Genomic DNA, 22,451 nt, shown 5'->3' with positions numbered 1-22,451 from the left:
AGAATCGCTGTGTTCTATTCAACAACAGAAAGATGCCTCCGCACTCACAAATTGCAAATTGTTACTAGAATAGATGTTTGAAGGTGTCATAGTTGTCGGAGATGTCCATCATCACACCAAGTTCAAAGAAACCCAATAAAAGGGGGGTGTTAAACATGTCATAGCTGATTGTTTGATATGCATTTTGTATATATGTAACTGATGTACGTAATTTCACGCTTTTGCGTCCCTCGAGGTCTAGAGATACACGTCGCGGGGCGTGAGACCGAGTTGGCCAACTGAGACTTTTGCTTTGCAATAAACCCTAGCTTTGGGAATACAACCTTGTGTCTACCATATCTATCGTGTGTGGTGACTCGCCTTGTTTCCATAGACGTTAGGGACCCCTAGGGGCCCCTTTCAAGATGGCGCCCGAATAGGGACCCTCCCCCACTTGTTCCATCGCATAACGTTGTAATTGAGTAAGGCGGAAAACGGCGAGGACTGGACGATCGAGCCGGGATCAAGAGGTGTTCGGGTTGCCCTGTAAAAGTGATGAGAGACTCCTTTGCAGATCTGCACACATCTGATCCCTGATCGACGTGCCTGGCTAGAGAACAAGGAGGCGAGGGTCCCAAAACGAGGCGGAAGCCAAGAAACGCAGACACAACGTCCTTTGGTGCGTCAGTATACGGACGACTTGATCTATCAGGTGAGTCATTCCCCGATTCAAAGTAATCCTGATATTGGTTGAGAGTTGACTTTGCAAAATCAAACGCCCTAGGTAAGGTTAATTAACCAGGGAGAAGGTTGAAACATGCCTGGGGTATTGTCCACCTTAGCGGGGTTTTTCCGCTGTGGTAGACAATCTTTGGAAGATGGCCAAATTGTACCACCTGGGGGAATGCCGGCGTATGAGATGTATGTGAAGTATGGAGTGGGAGCGATAATATTCTGTGAGACTTGGCATAGGCAAACCAGAAAGCAACAAGACCATCAGTGGCCGATAAATGGTAGTTTTGAGATAGCGAGGATAGACAACCTGGAAAGGGTGTTGATAAGAAAGAAAGCGTGTCCTGCAGCATTTGAGATTATTAAAGACTGGAGAAAGGAAGCAATGCTCCGATTTAAAAGCAGAGCGAAGCATGCGCGCAGGCATAAATCGAAAGGTGAAGTAGCGGAAGAGAAAGAAGAAGAGGAGTGGACTGAGAGTCTAAGAAGGGCAGGTAGGCGAGACCAGTTGAATATAGAAAAGATATATCCACAACGGGAATTACACATAGCAGATGAATTGATAGAAAATATATTGACCCATACAAAACAAGGCCCAAGATCAGAAGTGAGGCCAGACACGTCAGTAGCTATTGCCCAGACCATGCCCGTAGCCCAAGCTCCCCCTCCGGTAGCTCAAGCCCTCCCACAGCCACAGACCGCGCACGTAACACTTCCTATTAGCCAACCAGGCCCACAACAGACACTCCCTGTTCCCATTCTCCCATCCACACCTCCCGCCTCAGACACAGACTCGGTACCGTCTTTTCCTCCTGGGGTTGAAGTTGAAACCACGGGGGCAAGAGGCGGGACTGACCAACGGGGATGCACGAGGGTAACTCGCAGTGCGATCAGCAAAGAAAGGAAGGTGGAATTGCAGCAACAGGCAGAGATGTATATAGACGGGAATGATGGGACGGCAGCATTGGCTTCGATGTATGACTTCCGAAGAAGCAACGAAAGACAGGTAGTGTTGGAATGCATGGGTGAATATTTGGTGGAGAAATGGAAACAGTTAATTGGGAAATTACCACCGCAGCGATTGTTAGATTTGAATGCATTAGCACGCTCTAGGGAGAGGGATGAAGAAGTGAGAGAACATGTATATAGACTTTTTGAGCTTAGAGATTAATTGGATAATGATTATGTCGAAATGTTTACTACACCTGTCAAAATGTTTACTACACCTGCGTACAGGAGTAGGGATATCGGGAAACCTGGGAAGGGGGAAAAAGGGATCGCATAATAAACGGCAGCAAGTACCATCACCGGGACAGAAGGAGATGGTGAACGAATTATCATTGCTAAAACAGGTGGGGGCAGACTTGAAAGAATGTCTATTGAGAACACAGGTATTAATGCAGCAAGTAGTAGGACATAATAGAGGGAGAGGGAACGCACAAGGAAGAAGTAATTTGAATATGCATGGGGGAACAGTGGGACCAAATCAGTGTGCGTATTGTAAGGAGGAAGGATATTGGTGAGCGCAATGTCCGCATCTACAGAATAGAAATGGGTTTGGTCAGAGGAGACAGCATAGAGGACACCCAGGAGCGAATGGACCAAATAGGAATAGTATGCAGCAGCATCACAATAACGGAGGTAATCAAATCCAAGGCCAAAACCAAAATGCCCCAAACCAGAGTCAGGGACAGCAAAATCAACAATATGGAAACCAGAGTGGGGGAAATAGAGGAAAGAGTGGGAACGTTTTAGATACACAGCCAAACACATATTACAGTAATAGTAATGATTACACATCGGACGATGTGTTATTTCCCCAATAGGACAGCCCAGGACAGGGGTCGGAACCAGTGTCTATTCCCGTGAATCAGAGAGGACCCTACGTAGAAATGAGAGTCGGGAATGAGGAGCACGGCTTTCTTGTAGATACAGGAGCGCAGAAGTGTTCAATAGACCACCACTTGGTTCCGGATATACCACTAGCAGGGCAAAAGAATGTTTCCGTAGGGTTCGCAGGTACACCAGTCATAAACCCAGTGTTCAAACCAGTCCCAGTTACAATAGGACCATTTACTGAACATTGGCCTTTCCTTTTAACAGAAAATTTTGGGGAGAACTTCTTGGGATTAAATTTGTTGAAAAAACTAGGTTCCGTTATACATTGCACGGCAGGCAGAGTGTTCCTAACGATTTGGCCACACGATGCCCCTGTGTCAGAATTCATGTCCGAAACGTTACCAGGGGAACTAAGTAAAGTACCAACCTGTATATGGGCAATCCATGACAATGATGTAGGATGTTTAAAGATAGAGCCAGTAAAGATCATTTTGAAAGAAGGTGTTACCCTACCGCGAATACCCTAATACAGAATTTCGGCTGAAGGTGAGAAAGGATTGAAGAGTATTGTTACAGATTTGGTGAAATTAGGGGTAATCGAGGAAATTACAGGCAGTACATGCAACAGCCCGATTCTTCCAGTTTATAAAAAAGGAGCAATGTGGTACCATACCGTTTTATAATTGATTTGCGCGCGTTGAACAAGGTAGTAGATCCACAATTTCCTCTAGTGCCAGATGTCACTACAATATTGACAATGATACCTGTTTCAGCAGAATATTTTAGTGTAGTAGATTTGAAAAACGCGTTCTTCAGTATTCCAGTGGACAAGGACAGCAGATATTTGTTCGCGTTCACATTAGGAGGACGATCATTTACATTTACACGGATTCCGCAAGGTTACACGGAAAGTCCAAGTATTTACAGTAGCGCATTAAAAGAGCAGCTAGACGTGCTAGAATTACCCGTGGGTTGTGTTCTCTTGCAGTACATAGACGATCAACTGCTAGCTGCAGACACAGAGGAGATTTGTAAAGAAAGCACTGTATTACTACTGTCACACCTAGTGGCACATGGCCATAAAGCTAGTTTGATGAAATTCCAATATAATCGAAAGGAGGTGGCCTATTTGGGCTACCTACTTTCGAAAGGAGGGAGAAGACTAACGCCAGAACGCATAGAAAGTATTTCTTGTATGCCTATTCCAAAGACACAAAGAGGAGTCAGAGCCATAATAGGCATGGCTTCATATTGCCGACAATGGATTGGTAATTTTGCGTTAATTGTGAAGCCATTAGTGAATTTGACTAGAAAGGATGCGGTTATGCCTTTGCAGTGGCATGAGGAATGCAGGAAAGCATTTGATGGATTGAAAACTGCATTATGCTCGGCTCCAGTTTTGCGTACGCCGAATTATGTGAACATTTTTAGACTATTTGTGTGTGAAAGTGAAGGATGTGCATTGGCGGTTTTGACACAGGAACAAGGTGGAAGAAGTAGGCCATGCGGCTATTTTTCTTCTGCGCTGGACCCTGTAGCGCGCGCACTACCACGATGTTTGCGAACTGTCGCGGCGGCTGCTGTGTCAGTGAAACAAACGGAAGGGATGATATTGGGGCACACTTTAATTTTGATGGTGCCACATGCCATAGACGTTCTATTAAATAGGACACAGACGCAACACCTCACCACTGCTAGATTGACAAAATATGAGATTATCTTGTTCGCGCCCCATATCCAAATTATGAGGTGTAGCGCGTTGAATCCTGCAGAATTAATGCCACCAACCATAAAAGAAATTGGGAAGGATGAATCACCCCCCCACGATTGCTTAATGGTCACTGAGGAAGAAACCAAGGGGAGAGTTGATTTAAGTGATATCCCACAGAAAGAGCCAGATGGAGAGTTATTTTGTGACGGCTCATGTTTTAAATTACCAGATGGCACGACAATGGCTGCATATGCTATCACTACCCTAGAAAGCGTTGTAGAAAGCAAAAGAATTCCCTACAATTCTGCACAAGCCGCAAAGATAATAGCATTAACCAGAGCCTGCGAGATTTCTGAAAATTTGAATGTGAATATATATACTGATAGTCAGTATGCTTTTGGAGTGGTTCATAACTTTGGTCGACTCTGGTCTGAGAGAAGGTTTTTGACATCATATGGCGCCAGAATTCAACATGGCCCTTTGATTGTACGATTACTGTCTGCACTCACGCTTCCAAAGCGCGTAGCAATAGTGAAATGCGAGGCACACAAAAAGGTAACATGTAAAGTAGGAGAGGGAAACGCGTTTGCAGACAGAATTGCGAAACAAACTGCCACTGATTTAGATACAAAAATTATGATGGTTCAGACTGAGGAAGTACCCTTTATGATAGAAAATGGAGTTGCCACTGTCAAAGAAATGCAGGCCGAAGCTACGGCCGATGAAATACAGGGGTGGGCAGAGGGATCTGCTGAGTTGGATCTGGAGGGTTGTTGGGTGTACAAGGGAACTAGAAACTGGATGTTGCCAAATTCGTACGTGACTGCAATGGTCACAATAGCCCACAGCCCTACGCACATCTGTGCGAAGAAAATAATACAGCACCTTTCTACAGTTTGGCAGAATGTAAACATAAAAAAGAATGCAGAGAGGTTGGTGCAGAACTGTATCACGTGTTTGCAACACAATGTAGGAAAGGGAACAGTGACTCCAACAGGCAGTTGTGGCCCGCCCTCTATGCCATTTGAGGTGATCAATTTTGATTTCATAGAGATGGAGAGATGAAAAAACTTAAAATACGTCTAGGTGGTGATCTGTGCATTCAGTAAGTGGGTGGAGGCATATCCCTTGAAGGACTGCACAGCAATGAGCATGGCAAAAGTAATGCTTAAGGAGTACTTTTCCAGATTTGGCTTGCTCCGTGTCCTATGGTCCGATAATGGACCACATTTTGTGGGCGCAGTGGTATTACAGATATGTGCTGGTCTTCAGATTGATAAGAGATTCCATAGTTCAAGGCATCCGAGTTCTGCCGGTCTTGTGGAGAGGCACAACGGGATTCTTAAATCAAAGATTAGCAAGATTTGTGCGGGAAGCAAGTTGAGTTGGGTGGATGCATTACCAATAGCACTATTATGCATGCGTACGTCTGTACAGGCTAAAACTGGGCTCTCCCCGTACGAGATCGTGATGGGGAGGCCGGCAAATGTATGGTGCGCACCACAGCCAAAACGACTTAGTGAGGTAGAACATCCTGTGCTTAGTACTTATTGTGGCCTTTTAATGCAGAAATTGCGTTTGATTCATCAGCAGGTGCAGGAGGCATTACCAGTGAGATACAACGGTCCGGGGCACGTGCTGGAGCCAGGCGACTGGGTGCTGCTAAACATTTTTGAAAGAAAGTCATCATTAGCACCCAGGTGGCACAGGCCTTATCGAGTACTCTTGGCGATGCAGACGGCAATAAGGGTGGATGGAAGGAAGTTGTGGATCCATGCCACCCATGCCAAGAAGATTCCAACTGCACTGAAAGACTTGCCTGACACTGATGACCGGAAAGAGACAGCGGTCCCAGAAATGAAAGAAAATGTTGCCAGTAAGCAGCCACCTAATTTGCCAAAACGAGAAGTGAAACTCAAAACAAAGCCTGAGACGATTGCCAGAGGGGGAAGGGCAAAGAGTGCCCCAACGTTGCCCAGCAGAATCGACATCTCTGCTGGCCGACACGAAATCTCCCTTGCAAATACCAGCAGAAACAAATCGTGTACCCCTTTGGCGCCCACCAGCACTTGCCAGCACGCCAAAGAACGGATCTGCATCATTGGCGCGGCGCACACCAGCACCTGCAGTAGCGCCACAGGCTGACTTTGAGCCTGAATCTGGAAGTGCACCGGCACTGTTCACGGATCACACGATACCAGGAGTGAGGCGATACAACTTGCGGCCTCGAAAGACAAAGTGATCCGCAGTTCTTTTTTGATGTTTATGTCAACCTCTGGTTCAGCTCATGGACGGAGAAGGAACTAGAGGTGTAGAGGAGAGAAGCGTGAGAATTGTGCAAGTCGGACAATTCAAGACTCGCAGCTCCTCGGTGCGATCATAAAAGTACATGTGTCAGGAACCAGAGCGGACAAGCTGGGCGCACATGGTACTAAGGCAATGAGATAACTGATAAAAGTACATGTGTCAGGAACCAGAGCGGACAAGCTGGGCGCACATGGTATTAAGGAAATAAGATAACTGATCAAAGGTCCTCTGAGCAGTATAAGAAAGGAAAAGTCATCTTGCCTAAAAACGAATAAACAAATCCATGCTAAAAAGGACAGGCAGAACTGAACTGTGACAATTCCGTTGAACTTATTGACATCAGAGCAAGCGCGACAAAGAGAGATATCCACAATAAACTGTGATAAGAAAGAAGAAGGACGATGAGAAACATGCCGGGACCGGTTACAGCCTCCTCCTGCACCCACTGCTGAGAATGAGTCAATTATAAAGACTGTAAGCTTAAGAAAAACGCATGGTAAAATGAATTGTATGCTGGTACTGACAATAATAATATGCTTTATGAGCGTGGTAGCACCAATATCGACAGCCCTAATATTATGGTATGTGGAAGCAATGCACCCATTAGAAATGTGTTTACCAATAATTAATATATCCACTACTGAAAGCCCGGTTCAGTGGAAGAAAGACACAGGGAAGGTTTTGGAAATAATACATTGCTATTGATCATGAACATGACACATGCAATTCTAAAGAAAACAAATTGCTGGGTATGTGCCCATTTACCACAGCATGCTGGGAAAGGAATAGGCTGGTATGTACAGCCACTACCATAAAGTTCTGCATGTAGTGCATCTTTAGGTGCAATGTTTTATGGGAACTGGAATGAGAGTAGTACGGGTCAATTAGACAGAACCAACATGAATGAGTTTGAGGAGATAATAATGAAGCCTGTGGGTTGTTCCATTTTCCATAAAGCACAAGTAATAGCCCTAGAGCCCACGAGGAAAAGTACACGAAAGATAATACGACAAAATAGACGAGATAGATTGTCCCCACCAGAAAAAAACATCTGTAATGACGTTTCGTGTAAGAACAGAAGGGGACAAAGATGCAATCCCCCATCTTACACAGTGAATTATAGCCCAAGAACTGTCCCTTTTTGTCTAAAAAAGAAAGGCTCTTTTTCAGTCGGACCATATACTGGATGCATGAATACAGTGGTATTAAAATGGGAAATCGAACCAGTATATGTAGGTGATCCAGTTTATTTTATATGTGGAGAGAAAGCATATCCTTGGTTGCCCAGAAACTGGGGAGGTACATGTTACCTAGGTCTACTGTTCCCAGGAGTATTCCTCTTAGAAACGGCAGACATGGCCAGACTATCCAGAACTAGAGTCAAAAGGACTGACGAGGGTGTTTTAATAGCAACTGATGTAGCAAAATCATTCATTCCATTCTTAGGGCAAATAGTGAGCTCCTATAATATAAGGCAACTGTCCAGAATCCTAAAAAATACAATAAACACAACAACAGATATACTATTTAACATGACGTTGGAAGAAAGAGGAATCAGGTTAATGACGCTGCAAAATAGAATGGCTCTCGATGTGATCCTGGTTGATCGTTGGGGAATTTGCAAAATAGTGGGATCAGCGTGTTGCGTTTATTTCGATGACTATTCCCCCATGATCTTTGAAGCAATAAAGAAAATGCACATCCTAAGCTCTGAACTCCCTACTGGAGAAGGAAGCTGGGGAATAGGATCTTGGTTTTGGGGAATACTACGTTCTTGGGGATGGAAGTTGATCTCAATATTAGTAGTGGTGTTTGGAATATTCCTAACGTGCTGTTGTTGTATACATTGTCTACCCATAGTTTGCGCTGAAGTGGGATGTACGGAAGGGATGTACGGAAGGATGTATGCATATGATGACAAAGAAAAAACAACCTCATGGTCGAACTGACCAAAACCCAAATGAGATGAGAGCAGTAAAATAGTTGATGGCAATAGATATTGATGAAGACAAGGATGTTTACGATAGCATGCAAAATTCAGACATAAGTACTTCAGACTCATCATCACTAGAGGAGGTTTCAATAAACAGATGAGACGTTTTGGCATACGGCCAAAGGAGGGTTTGTCAGTCTAGAAAAATGGATACCTCTACTTTGTGACCGCAAATGTATTTTGGTGGCCGTGGGCCAACCGTCTCATGCACGATATGACAGAATATAGGTTTTCGAGTTTGCCAATGAACGGCCACTTTGATGTAACAAGAATCGCCAGTCTCGTTATATGGTAGAATATGTTAGAATAATATAGCTAAAGGCTTGAATTATGCTTTTCTTACGGCCCCCCTTTGCTGAGCCCGCTAGAGCGTGTCGGCTCCCAGGACACGAATAGCACCTAATAGATAGCAAGGTCCGGAATGCAACTCTTCCCCCCCGTATGTAGCTCACTTCCAAGAACAGAAGCGCTGTGTTCTATTCAACAACAGAAAGATGCCTCCGCACTCACAAATTGCAAATTGTTACTAGAATAGATGTTTGAAGGTGTCATAGTTGTCGGAGATGTCCATCATCACACCAAGTTCAAAGAAATCCAATAAAAGGGGGGTGTTAAACATGTCATAGCTGATTGTTTGATATGCATTTTGTATATATGTAACTGATGTACGTAATTTCACGCTCTTGCGTCCCTCGAGGTCTAGAGATACATGTCGCGGGGCGTGAGACCGAGTTGGCCAACTGAGACTTTTGCTTTGCAATAAAGCCTAGCTTTGGGAATACAACCTTGTGTCTGCCGTATCTATCGTGTGTGGTGACTCGCCTTGTTTCCATAGACGTTAGGGACCCCTAGGGGCCCCTTTCAACTTGGCCGGAGAGTGAACCAAGGGGCAACAAACCTGTGCGTGTCTCGGTCCCACACCCATATCAGAAACCAAAGTCTAAAGCCAGAAGGGTCTGGGACCCAGTGGAAGAGACAGTTTATAAGGATCACCTTTGCGAGTAAGGGACTCACTCCAATCTAGAAGATTAGAAACCAGGGGAACGAAGACTCTGGAATTGATAAAGCAAAGCCTATACTTGGTAGAGAAATATATGCCAAGTTTGGGGGATTGAAGGACTGGGAATAGAAGAGGCAATTCTTTGTGCGCTCTTGGAAGAATAATAAACCTAGGGGAAAGGAGCATTACCCTAGCTTTGGAACTTGCTATTTTTTAACATTAATTTGCATCATGTTACTATCAGCGAACCTGGAGACTTTTCTCTTTACTGGGAACACCAAGAACACTGTTTATTTGAAGTAAAGGCGTTCCTTGCACAGTTATGGCAGTATATTAGTGTTGGGGCAGAAGTAGGTGTCCTTTTGTACACAACAGGGACTGACTATTTTACATTTCAGACTTCCTAACATTTTCATTCGTTTCTTTAGAGGTAGGGAGTCCCCTCTTAGTTTTAGGAACAGAGATGTATTTTTCCAACCCTTTATAATTTAATAATAGTCTTTACCCAAAATTATGACACCCTTGTGTCCGAGTCTGAATTGTGGACCCTTACAGGAGACATGCCGACATGATCCGCGAGAGGTTGTGCGAAAGCTGGAGAAAGTTGATTGATATCCAGGGAGAAGAGCAGCATGCAGAGAGAAGCTATCACATTGGAAGTCAGTGGACAGACCCAGAATGGAAAGAGAAGAACAAAGACAATAAGGACAAGAGGGACCCTCGAAAAGCAAGAACATGAGTTTGTCCTGATGCTGCATATTGTAAAACGTACTCGGGGTACTTAAACGTTCTGTAGAGATTGAGAGAGAGAAGGAAAGCTCAGACACCAAAGAAAAACTGAGAGACGAAGAGTTGTGAGGCTGTATGTTGAGAAATGTATTAATGGTACCAAAGCACTCCATAAAGACTGAGAAAAAGAAAACTCACAGCAGATTTTGAGAGACTAAGTCCAAAGTGAATTTGTGAAAGAGACCAAATGGAATGGTTACTTAAAAAGATGCATTCATGAGACAAAACACCATGCTGAAAACCACCCTGACAACATTAGGAAAGAAAATTCCATCTAAAAGATGACTTCTTCTATCAGTACACCTCATAGGGTAAGGAGCCATTAAACTCCATTGCTCTCTGCCAACTGTTGGTAACACTGTTCTGACATTACGGCATGTCTGACAGAAAAGCAATGTTTACCAGGGACAACTGTACCTCTAGAGACTTCCAGGTAAGGAGGAGGGGCCTGACTGCCGGTCTCCAAAGTAAGTAGACTTGTCCCGTGTTGTGTACTCAACCCTCAAATCACACAAGTGTGTGTCCCCAGCCAGAATGACTGCCCAGCCTGACGCACACGTATGACCTGCAACCAAACTTGTGACGAATCAGAGAAAAAAAGAACAAAAGGTGGTCCTTACTTATCAAGTGAAAGGAAATCACTGCACAGTCCTTGACTGTCAGTAACAGGCAGAAGGTGGCATGTCCTTTGGTAGCCATTCCCGTAAATGCCATCAGGAAGGAACAGAAAGAGCAATGGGCATAAAAGAGGTCAGGAGCAGGCATTGTAACAGAACAACCCCCTCTTGTTTCATTGTAAACATTGAAATTGAACTGTCTCCTTATCCTTATTGCAGGAGATCTAAATTCAACATGTTTATCCTTACCTAATGAAAGAGAGAGTGATACGAGAAGAGTATCTTCTCACTTGACTGTGATGCTAGGGAGATGAGCCTGCTCCGCAAGACCCTGCCTAATGGGTCAAGGAAAGTGGCACCTCACCAGGAGAGACTCCCCCTTAAGAGATATGACTCCCGTTCTTGTGAGGAACTCCCTAAAACTGTGCACACCCTGGCCTACATGAGATGTTTCACAATTCCAGAAACTGTTCAACCCCAAGAATGGGACAAAGAAATAATTGTCATGATGACAGAGACTGTTAAATCTCAAAACTGGGACAAAGAAACACTTGATAGACATCATTATCACATAAGAAAAGACCTTGGGCCTCATTACGAGTTTGCTAGTGCGGAATGAACGTGCCATTAACTATGTTTACCAGCACGTTTCCGCACCAGCAAACTCCAAGTTAAGAGCTGGACTAATTCCCGCAACCCCACCAGCAGAAATTGCCAGTATCTCTGTCACCAGTGTTACCAGTGCCGGTAATACCGGCAACTCCCCCCATTGGACTCCATGGATTGGGAATAACAGTTTGGTGCTATCCCGTCGGCTAGGGAAGACTCTTAGCCGTGCAATATCTGCAGGTAGCAGTGTGAGTATAAGCAAGGAAGCCTGTGAGTTTCAAGCTCGCCCTACACTAGAAAGCGGTATGCCAGAGCTATTGCGAGACACGGGCAAGAGAAGGCCGGGAGAGAGGAACGCATAGGATCAGTGGTGGACCAGAGGTCCCCAAACAATCGCTGATACCACAGCAGTATTTTACAACAGGGTGCCCGGTCAGCTCCTGAAACACGAAGACACAGAGAAGAGAAAAGGAGAACCAAGCGAAAGAAAGCCGAAGGAAACAAGCCGACGGCAGAGCGAAACCAGAGAGGCGATCCCCCTGGCTCCGGAGGACATTTCCCTTCCCACGCAAAGATAACAGGGAGAATAGGAATAACGGGAGGCATCGAGGGAATCGTTATGCAGTGCTACCACTCATTTCCGTGGAAATAATGATCCAAGAGAAAGGATTACTCAGAAGTTGATGAACTTAAAGTGTTATGATACAAGAGAAGAGAGAGAACATTATGAGACAACCTTCAAAGGAAGTAGTCAATGAAATCAAACACAGAATCAAGTAGACCAGATAAAGTGGAACCAAGAATCCCCAGGAGATAGAGCCTTCCAGAGCAATAATATTTCCCCACAACACGCTGAAACCAACAGCCCAAAAAGTAGAGGTTGTATCAGACCCCCAAAAGGGAATCCCAAAGAGAAAGAAAACGGCAAGAGTCCATTTGAAGAGTTACAGGAATTGATCAGAGGAATCACAAGAGACTATTTAAGGATTTTGTATTAATCCAGAACTCAGCAGACTGATACTAGAAGTATCCCCCAGGAGACGGGAGTCCTTCTCCTGGCTTAAGTTAGTTCATTTGTAGTGGTAGGGTCAGCGAGATTAGCTTTGGACAGTGGATTCATTTCTTTGGAGACTCACACCTCACTCACTAGCCCTCCATAAGTAATATAGGCAGGTATCACCCATAGTGATAGGGAAAGATGGGCCTTATAATTTTACTTTAATAACATATGGGCTGCACTACTGTTTATACACTTTGGCAAAGTAATAATAATAATAATAATAATAATAATAATAATAATAATAATAATAATAATAATAACTAAAACAATCCCCACTCTCGGAAAACCTATTACATCATCCCTATTTTTTTTAAAGGTTTATAATAAAAACCCAACAAATTCTCACCCTATTACACTTCTGGATGTAGACTGTAAAATCTTCTTGTCACTAATTTTGAAAGAAATTGATGTATGGGAAAATTTGACTGGTAGACTTTCTAAAGAACAAACAGTATTTAGGAAAGGGGTGAGCACCTCCTTGAATGGCTTTGTTATTAATGTATTGATAGATTAGATAAGGCCTGTTAAAAGGATACCATAGCTCTATATATTGCCTCTATAGACCTCTCTCACACTCATGGTTAGCTGATTTTGCCAATGAACGAAATGGAAAAACTGTCAATTTCCCGACAACCAGCTGAATGTATTGATTAATCTACACAATAACACTAATCTTAGAGTTAGAATGGATTTGAAAGGGACATTAGCCAGGGAAATAAACACAAACAAGGGCTTGAGACAAGATTGCGTGTTGGCTCTGTGTTTCTTTAAAATATATGTCTCAGACACAGGTGACCACTTGAACAAAGCAGCATTTATATCACCTAAGATTGATGGTTGCAAAGTGCATTGGCTCGCCTATGCGGACGACATTATCCTTCTCAGAAGTCTACTATGATACAAAGACTTGATAAGAGAGCAGATCAATTTAGAACCCAGATGAAATGTATTGCTAGGAAATACTGTCAATTCTCAATAATCCTTTTGGATAAATTCTACTGCTCAAACGTCACTCAGCCACCATGTACAGTCTGGAGGTTTGTTCGTTGTCAGATAAAATCAACTTTGAACGTTTGGAGGGGAAAAATTGGGCGCAAGGCACTGGCGTTACCTAATTGTGTGCCAGTCACAATTTTGTGGTATGAATTGGGGTTGCTCTCGTTATATGCTACCTATTTATGGAAGGTGCTATCCCTTTTGAGAAATATCATGACCTCTTCTAAAAAAAATTATATTATGATTTAATGCGGCAGGTGGAGTATCCCAATGCTGGTATTATGAATGTTTTTATGGGTACGTGTGGAAAGATTCTAGACATTGTAAAATTAACATTTAATGATATTAGCCTGTACCCAGGTGCTGTAAAGACCAAACTGTATGAGTGGGACTGGTGTCAGGGACCAAAATAAATTATACAAATATATTGAATGTGAAAATAAGAACTACTCGGTTGTCCCGATTTACTTGGAGAAATTCCCTGATGCATGTTATAGGAGTATTTTCTAAGATTTAGATCAAATCTAATTGCAACCAGAGAAATAGATTGCATTAGGAAAACTGCAGAAGACAATAACAGCAGTTTCTGTGCATCTAGGCACAAAATGGAGACCCTCCATCATATTATGATAAAATGTCCCACTCTACAATCTCAGAGATTGGCAACGTACACAAGATTTGTTTATGATGCCAACTCGTTGAACACAGAAGAATTTTGTGATCGACTGTTTAGCGGGAGAAATATGGCTTAGACAATATAGTTGGGAAATGTTTAAGAAAGTTAAAATTGACTATAATGTGAAGAAAATTGTAAATATGATGGAAATGTGTACAATTTTATGGATAGTATTAATATTAATGATAATTTTAGGAAACAATTATGTGATGATTGGATATTTTTAATGGATGTTTTTAATACTTTCAGTCTTTTTGTATAAGGTTTGAATAAAACAATACAATACATTTAAAAAAAAATGTTTTAAAAATGCCTAAACATTATGAGTTTGAATGTCCCTTACCCTTCAAATGTGCCCTTGGCTGTTCATCAGGCACATACGTCAGGTCTGGGCTGTTAAAGCCTGTTACATAGAGGCGTCTAAGGCAAATGTATTGCTAGTTTGTTTATAATTTTGTGTATGTCACTGGTTTAATATGTTTCCTAGAAAATGGTAAGAGTTTTTGGGCCATAATTGAAAATAATTAACCACACACTTTTTTCTCTTTAATTTCTGCTAGTATGCTGCTGTTACACTACCTTAGTAAAACAGGTCGGGAAACACCTCTGAAGGCAGCCGCTATTTTTTCAGCTGGCTGGGATGTATTACAGTCTGCAGTATCACTGGAAAGACCACTTAACTGGCTCCTTTTCAATTATTACTTGACCACCTGCCTACAAGCTTCTGTTAATAGGTGAGCTCTCTTTCCATATCTAAAAGTTTTAAGGATGCTTTTGATTCCTTTAAGTTCCAGCTAATATTCCAGTTTTGAGATCATATGAGGACTTGATACTAGTGCTTTTATTTTTGTTTTCCACATACCAAAAGGCTGATCATAAAAATATGTAGTTTAGTTTGCTTGCACAGATTTCTTTTTAATTTGTGAATGTAACCAATAATGTATTTTTTAATTTTTACTTCTTTTATTTGCAACCCTTTTGTCATTCCCAAGTGCCATAATTCCTAGAACCAAAGAACAATAATACTCACAGAAGGGTACACACTGGCTTTCTGACCACCTGTCTCTCCCTTTCCCTTATCCTACCTCAGAAAGGTTCTCAGATTACTGGAAACCTATGTGGATCACACACTCCACCTGGCTGTTACCTGAGTGCATAGACCAAATTACCGAACTGGTGTTGGTCTGAGCACCAGGTGTGGAGAATGGGCTCCCAAAGCCCAAAGAAAAATAGTCGGAAGCGAACTAACCGGGGCGCCATGAGGACGGTAAACTAAAGAAATACATAAAAGCCCAAAAGCCAATTCAAAGGGTGCAATCCAGTGAGCAGAAGCTAGGTCAAAATCCAAGTGAGAATTCCATCCAGATGTCATGAGCAAACAAGTACAATCCAGTATCAAAGTTCAAATAAGCCCAAGCCGAGTCATCATCCTGATGAATCCAAACAGTAACAAGGACACGCAGGGACAATCTAATATCTTAATTGGAGAACACAAGTTGGTTCCAATCCTGGAAACAGAGCCAGGAGTTATTGTTACAAATAAGGTTAATCCGTTGACAGGTCAGGAGAACAAAGCCAAGGGTCCAGAAAGCCAGATCAGAGTCCACAGGAGAAGTGTGACTCTCACAGGAAGTTACTTTTTGAGGAGCACGGGGCCGCCACAACGCAGGGTATTTATTTGTGCATTGGTGATTAGCTAGCGGTTCCCCATGCCAGATTGGTCAAACGTCAGCGAGAGTGCAGGCGCCGAGGATGTCAGGAGCCGTAGTTCCTGAAACGTGCCCAGTCTCCCAGGCACCATGGAAATCTCAAAGATTGTGGGCTCTGGCGCCCGAAGAATGCAGAGTTGCGGCAGAGCTTGACACTGCCAGACCAGGGGAGCATGGGTGCCGTAAGAGAATACAAGAGCAGGAAGAGAAAGATATGCCAGCCACTAGGGTGTAGTAGAGACGCCTGAGAGGAGAACAAGAGATGAGGTGATGACAACACCCACAACCGAGACTATAGCAAGGGTTCGTGGATGGATACCGGAAACAATAAGAAGCTGGCCCAAAGTTCTTGAGATGGATAATTGACGTGGGCCAAACCCTGATGAAGTAACACGCTGAGAAAGAGCACACTGAGAAAAACGCTGCATGCTGGATCTTGCAGTCGGAACAAAAGAATTGTGAAGTCAGAAGAAAACAGTGCATGCTGGAACTGAGAGGAATAACCCATAAAGCATACCGAAAGCATTGATGAGAACTTTGTGCAGGTATTGGAAGAACAGTATAACTAGTCCCCTAAACAAACAAGTTAGGGGGAGAACCCTGTTGACGTTTCTTCCCTGTACGCTCCAATCCCAAAGCAGATGGCTATCTTCAAAAATAGTTTTCTACCCCTTTGTTGAAGTGATTGTCTCACCGTGTCTGTCAGTGGCTTAATGGAACTTTCTAATTACTGAACCTTTCTATTTGCTACTCACTGTGCATGCTGCCCTCTGTGAGATCTGGAGATCCGTAACATCCCAAACATTTTCCAGACAGCCTGGCTGCATGAAATCATTGATTTAAAATCTCTGCATAGAGTACTACAGTTCAGGCATTATCATCTCATAATGGGAGCTCAATATCTCCTGCAATACCTGATTTGGTATTTAGGAGTATGTTGAACTAAGAGGTTTGGTATTGGGAAAGGTGTTAATAATTATTTATTGAGAGCAGATGCCCCGACATTCGCCCCGCGCCCCTGCCCTCCTCTCTCCATGGTTTACCTCTTCTATTTCCTGTTGGCTGCTCACAGTTCATGGTCCTGACGCAACTCTGCTTTCACTGAAATGAAAGCGAAAGTCACATTTAAATCCATCGCACTTTCTTTCAGCCTCCAATCCATCTAATAGAAGCTGGGTACACCCCCACAACCCCTGAACCCATTACACTGTTCAAGAAAAGCGGGGGACACCCCCACCACCCCACTTCCTGTCTTAGGTATAATGTGATGCAGCATTTTTCTCTTTACATTTTCAGCCAATTCCCAGAAATCGTTGGCTGAAACGATGTCATCAGTGTTAGGCGTTCAAACTCTCTACCCCCGTGTCAGATGGCTAGATATACTCTATCCAAATCTATTGTTGTGATTTTAATGAGACTCAATTCAAATTTAATTTTGTTATGAGGCGATCATCTCTCTCATGATTTTATTTCATAATGTCTTGTTTACTTGAGTTCAATAGGTAGTTTTGATTTAGGTCAGAGGGGACCTCCTATGTAGGAGGCCCACACACTCCTTGCCAAGTATAGGAGAGGAGCTGGATGAGGAAATCCTCCCATAAGGCAAGTCTTAACCTGAGTTTGAAATATTTTGAGACGGGCCATGTATTTGACGAATACGCCCTAAACAATTTGAAATTATTAATATTCTTACACAAGACAAATCAAAAGAGGCTAAATATTTGAAAACCTTTAGATTGGGTTTTAACATAGACAAATGAGATAATAAATGTCCATACGTGTACCTTTTTAAATGTAGACCGTATGTAGGCTGGGTGGAGAATTTGAGGGCAGATAGTATTTTCCAACTAATTCAGAGAGGGCATTTATTTACCATAATCCTATCCCAACCCTTGTTCACATATGAGTATCACCCAGTTGGCAAAAGATCTTCTACATGCTAGGCACTACCCACAAATTAACCAATTTGACAACATCACACTTTAACAAACTCAACTTTGCTGCTTGGGTGGAGTATTTTCTACACAGATTCATCTCAATGAACAACTGGAAATTTGTCAAAACATATTGACACGCTACTCATGTTATCATTTTAAGAAGTTTGAATCTTTTCTTCTGTAAGGTGTCACTATTGACATCCTTGTCCAGAATTTGTTCTGTTCTGTATAATATTTTTGACTCTGCATAACGCGAACCCCTCCTGTGCTTCTTTTTTTCGTTTTTGTAAACCCACTTTAATCTTTTTTAGTTGCACCTTTATTTTAGTACCAAATGCAGGCTTTAGTCATGATTTGAACATGTTCAGTAGCCAATAATGCTGGTGCACTGTGAAGTCATAATGAAGCAAGACACAGACAACAGATTCAAAGTTCAAACAAAATAGTTGCATTAGCTTATATGTCAGGATGGTTGAAAGCCTAACTGCCCTACGCTAAGGTGTGATTTTCCTACCTCAAGAAACTAAGGATAGTCTAAGGCAGTGAATTTAACTTAAGTCTGTCTGTGTCCAAAACCTATACTTGCCCTCACAACTAAAGCTAAACAATGTTTGGGGATGTCAACAACAAATCAAATAGGGTTCCAAAATAAACTGAGGTTCTTCCAGCTCTTTTCTTGCTTTCCAGCTCCCCTTCCTCAAGTTCAAAATAGTTTGACAAAGTCACGGTGTTCCCTTCCCCAAGACGACAACACAGTTCAAAAGGGACCACAGGGTACCCTTCCCCAAGAAGACATCACAGTTCCAAAATGGCCTAAGGGCCATTTTGGACCTTTTCCCAAGGTGACAAGATCATTCATAAGGTCCTAGGTTTCCCTTCCCCAAGACTTCAGTCGGTCCAGCTTGCCAAATCACATTTAGTTTGTCTCTTAATATTCAAAATCAGTTCCAGGTCAACTTTACACTCCTTCTGTTTCCTCGACAGCTTATACAGATTGCTTTCTTCTGCTTCACTTGAGCAGTCTCTTTCATACATGCAGATTTGTTATTTCTATGTTTCTGTGACTCTCACAGATAGCGTAACTTCAGTCCAGGTGCAGTTGTCGGACCACACGGTCCACCCATTACAGGTCATGAAAACGGTACCCCTAGGTTGTCTTGCCCACACAAGTTCTTCTATCCCTGCACCTGTGCTCTTGGTCACATTCACTTTGCTTTCTCCTTGCCAGTCTTTTGGCTTTGCCACAATGTGTTTTCCTCTTTGCCAATCTCTTGACTTTGCCACAAGGTGTTCTTTCATACAGTTCACTCCGTGGTGCTCTTTCCTTCACTTCATACTTGCTTGTATTGTTCACTACAACCCTTCACTTTGGGTTCACTTCAGCTTGTACATCTCATTTTGTTCATTCAGCAATTACTTTTGTCCTGTAGTAGCCCCCAGGAGCTTTCCGTTACAAGTGTTTCCTTTTGTTCACTCACCAGTTGTTGGTGGCTCCTCGAGGCAGCTTCTTTCCTCTTCTTCTGCTCTGCATACAGGGCTCCGTAGTATTGCGAGCTGCTATCGCACTCTGCTAATCCCTCTGTGGGTTGCCGGCAGCTCTGCTCGCCTCTCACGGACGCTGCCGCTAACTTGCAGCAATTTCTCTACTGTTCCCCACAGCTCCTGCTTTGGGCACTCAACCAGGGAGGCTGAAACCACTGTGACCCTCTCACGGCCTGCTCAGGACTCGGCGGGCCCAGTCTTTCCTGTGTATTTGCCGGCGTCCTGACTTCCAGGCAGGGCTCTCCCCGGCAGGCTCCTTCTCAACAGGATTTCTCCCCTTGCATGCCCTAAATGCTCAGTCCAGCTTCTCTCCTGCTGGTCTCTTCCTCCTGATTATCGGCCCCACCTTTTATGCACTAGCAACCATTTAACAGGTTGCAGGTGTGAGTCCTCAAGTCCAGTTGCCTGACCATAGTTATTGGTGTTCTCTGGACATGCCTGACCCTTACAACAGTATTCAGGCCTCTTTCTCGTCTGAGTACCAGAGAGGTGAAATGACATGTTAGTGTGTACCACTCCTAGTCGCCTCTTCTTTGTCCCAGTTCTATAGTGGTATAAATGAGGGGAAATGAAGGGAAGTGATTGGCAACAGCCTATAAAGGCAGTGGGGGAGGGTAAGGTAGGTTATTACAAGGAAAAAGGGGACACCATGTCTCGCCTGCGGACATCCTCTCCCCAACCCCCAAGTGCCCTTGGTCCGACAACTGCGCCAATACCAAGTGACCCCTACTTGGAAAGAGCCAAGGAAAGCAAATGTAAAGAAGTTTGTATTTTTGCCACGGTTGCTGGCGTGAATGAGAAATGCAGAAAGAAAGCAACCTCTGTGAACTATTGAAAAGCCAGAAGATTTGAACTGATTTTAGTTTTGAAGCTAAAAGAGCTGAACTTTTGGGGAAGGGAGCCGAGACACCTTAACTAGAGAAAAGCATGGGTGTCAAAGAAGGTTTTGAATTGCTCCTTGTTCTTTTTACAAGTTGAAAGATTTGTACTCTTGGGGAAGGGAACCCCAAGACGTTATGAACTGAGTTGAATTCTTAGAGAAGATAGAGAAGATAACCTTGGGACTTTTTGAACTGTGTTGAACTCTTGGGAAAGGGAGTCCGAAGATCTTTTTGAACTGTGCTGAACTCTTGGTGGAAGGGAACCCTGAGGCCTTTTGGAACTGTTCTGAATTTGGGAAAGGGGAAGCTGACTATAAGCCAGGCGCTGGAAGAAGCTCGGAACACAATTTTGAACACAATTTCTTTTGCTGCTGACATCCCTACACATTGTATATATTTAGTTTTAAGGGCAGGGCAAGTATAGGTTTTGGACACAGACAGACTTTTAAGTCCTGAATTTTGTTTAGGTAGGGAAACCCCACCTTAGCATAGGGTAAGTTAGGCCTTACTCCATCCTGGCATTTAAGAAAAATAAAAACATTTTTAGAAAGTTGAATCTGTTGTCTGTTGTCTGTGTCTTACTTCATGATGCCTTCACATTATTGTAATCTTATTGTCAAATATTACATAATTTTATATTTTTCAGGCACCGGCATATTTTGGAGAAGCTCTTTGACATGGACCTTATCATGAAGGTATGTGGAAAAAAGTTTGTGCGGGCAATGAAATGTTTTTATGTAAGTGTAAGGTACATTTTAGTGGATATGTTTATTGCACCTGTTCTGGTTTCCTTTCTGGCTGTCTTCTGAGAGGCCTGGAGACTTCTAGTGCAAGGATACTTTGGTCTCTATGCATGTGGATTTCTACTTTCCACCTCTCACATTTAGATTTGACCTTTCTGATTTGCAACCTGTTATTTAAATGTAGTCCTGTTGTACCTATGCATAAGCTTTTCCTACATTATCATCCAAAGTAACAAAGTAATTTTAATGAAGTGTTGGGATCTTTGCCTCTTTCCAATGTTGGTTGTTAATGCAGGTCATTCTTTGTTCCTCTTTTCAGTAACTTGTGGCTCACTGTAGTAATGTGAAACAATAAAAAAAGGGCCTTTTAGCGGTTTGTTGTTAAATTGCAGTTTTCACTCACCTTTTAAAACCTACAGGCTAAATCATAAAGATTTTTCCAGGAATTGAAGCGACATCTGGAAAAAGTAGCAAAAGGGTAGTGCTAATTCAGAATGGAACTTGTGACCAATTCACAAAATAACTTTCTATTGGATGGTTTGAGTAGGTTTTGGCATACACCGCACATGTTTGAGTAATTTACACTTGAGTAGTTCATGGCAGTTCATGGTGTGAATTGGATATGTGAATATGAAAGTTGTACAGAGCCACAACTGTAAGACTTATATGCCTTAACAAAGCATCCAAGCTGTCTTAGAAAATGTTAAGCGCACTTAGGGTGCACCTGGACATTATAGGTTGTGACAAAGGTCCCTATCTGATTCTTGTGGTGGAGGTTTTGGGATGGCCACAAGATGCTGGGTCACTGCTCAGTGTGGGGAGGATCGTCTGGTCCACCCCATCTTGCCTCAGTCTATAGGCTGTTTGGAACCGTTCTTCCTGGATAATTTCTTCTCCTCATAGTAGGACGAATTCCTGGTAGTGACATATTCTTTGTTCATAGACCTTAGTTCTTGGGTATGTTATGTGTCTTGCAGGTTGGAAATAAAGATGGCATTCCAACCTTAGCCATATAGGGTGCTCCGCTTCTACAAAGAACCTAAAATCTGCCAATAGTTACAATACCTCATAGTTTATCCTTAATTTCAGGCAAGCGGATTTTACTGAAATAGCTAATGTGTCCCAAAGTAATCCTTTATCGGTTCAGTCCTTTAAACCTCAAACCTTCACTTCTGAATTAATACTGTATACATTTTTCACAGCGCACAAGAGCTCATGGGTTCATTTCACTCCTAAACCACCCTAATAGGGATGCTTACATTTCCCTTGGCAACGTCTCTGCCGTCTCTGCCATGTCTTTCCAGTGATATGTATGGGCTTCTTGATGAGCA

At 43.0% G+C, this 22,451-nt stretch overlaps 1 protein-coding gene across 1 annotated transcript in view; it reads left to right on the top strand.

The window, feature by feature from the left end:
- Window positions 1-22,451, top strand: part of ABHD3 (abhydrolase domain containing 3, phospholipase) — a 582,671-nt gene that overhangs the window by 389,739 nt on the left and 170,481 nt on the right. Inside the window, exons 6-7 of the mRNA XM_069620889.1 lie at window positions 14,869-15,042; window positions 21,024-21,072. Coding sequence (XP_069476990.1) covers window positions 14,869-15,042; window positions 21,024-21,072 — 223 coding nt within the window. The remainder of the gene's footprint in view (window positions 1-14,868; window positions 15,043-21,023; window positions 21,073-22,451) is intronic.

This window comes from Ambystoma mexicanum, chromosome 5q (assembly GCF_040938575.1).
Source record: "Ambystoma mexicanum isolate Mex_15411 chromosome 5q, UKY_AmexF1_1, whole genome shotgun sequence".
NCBI classification, from domain to species: Eukaryota; Metazoa; Chordata; class Amphibia; order Caudata; family Ambystomatidae; genus Ambystoma; species Ambystoma mexicanum.
Note: the sequence above shows the minus strand (reverse complement) of the source record. Positions and strands in the feature narration are given on the sequence as shown.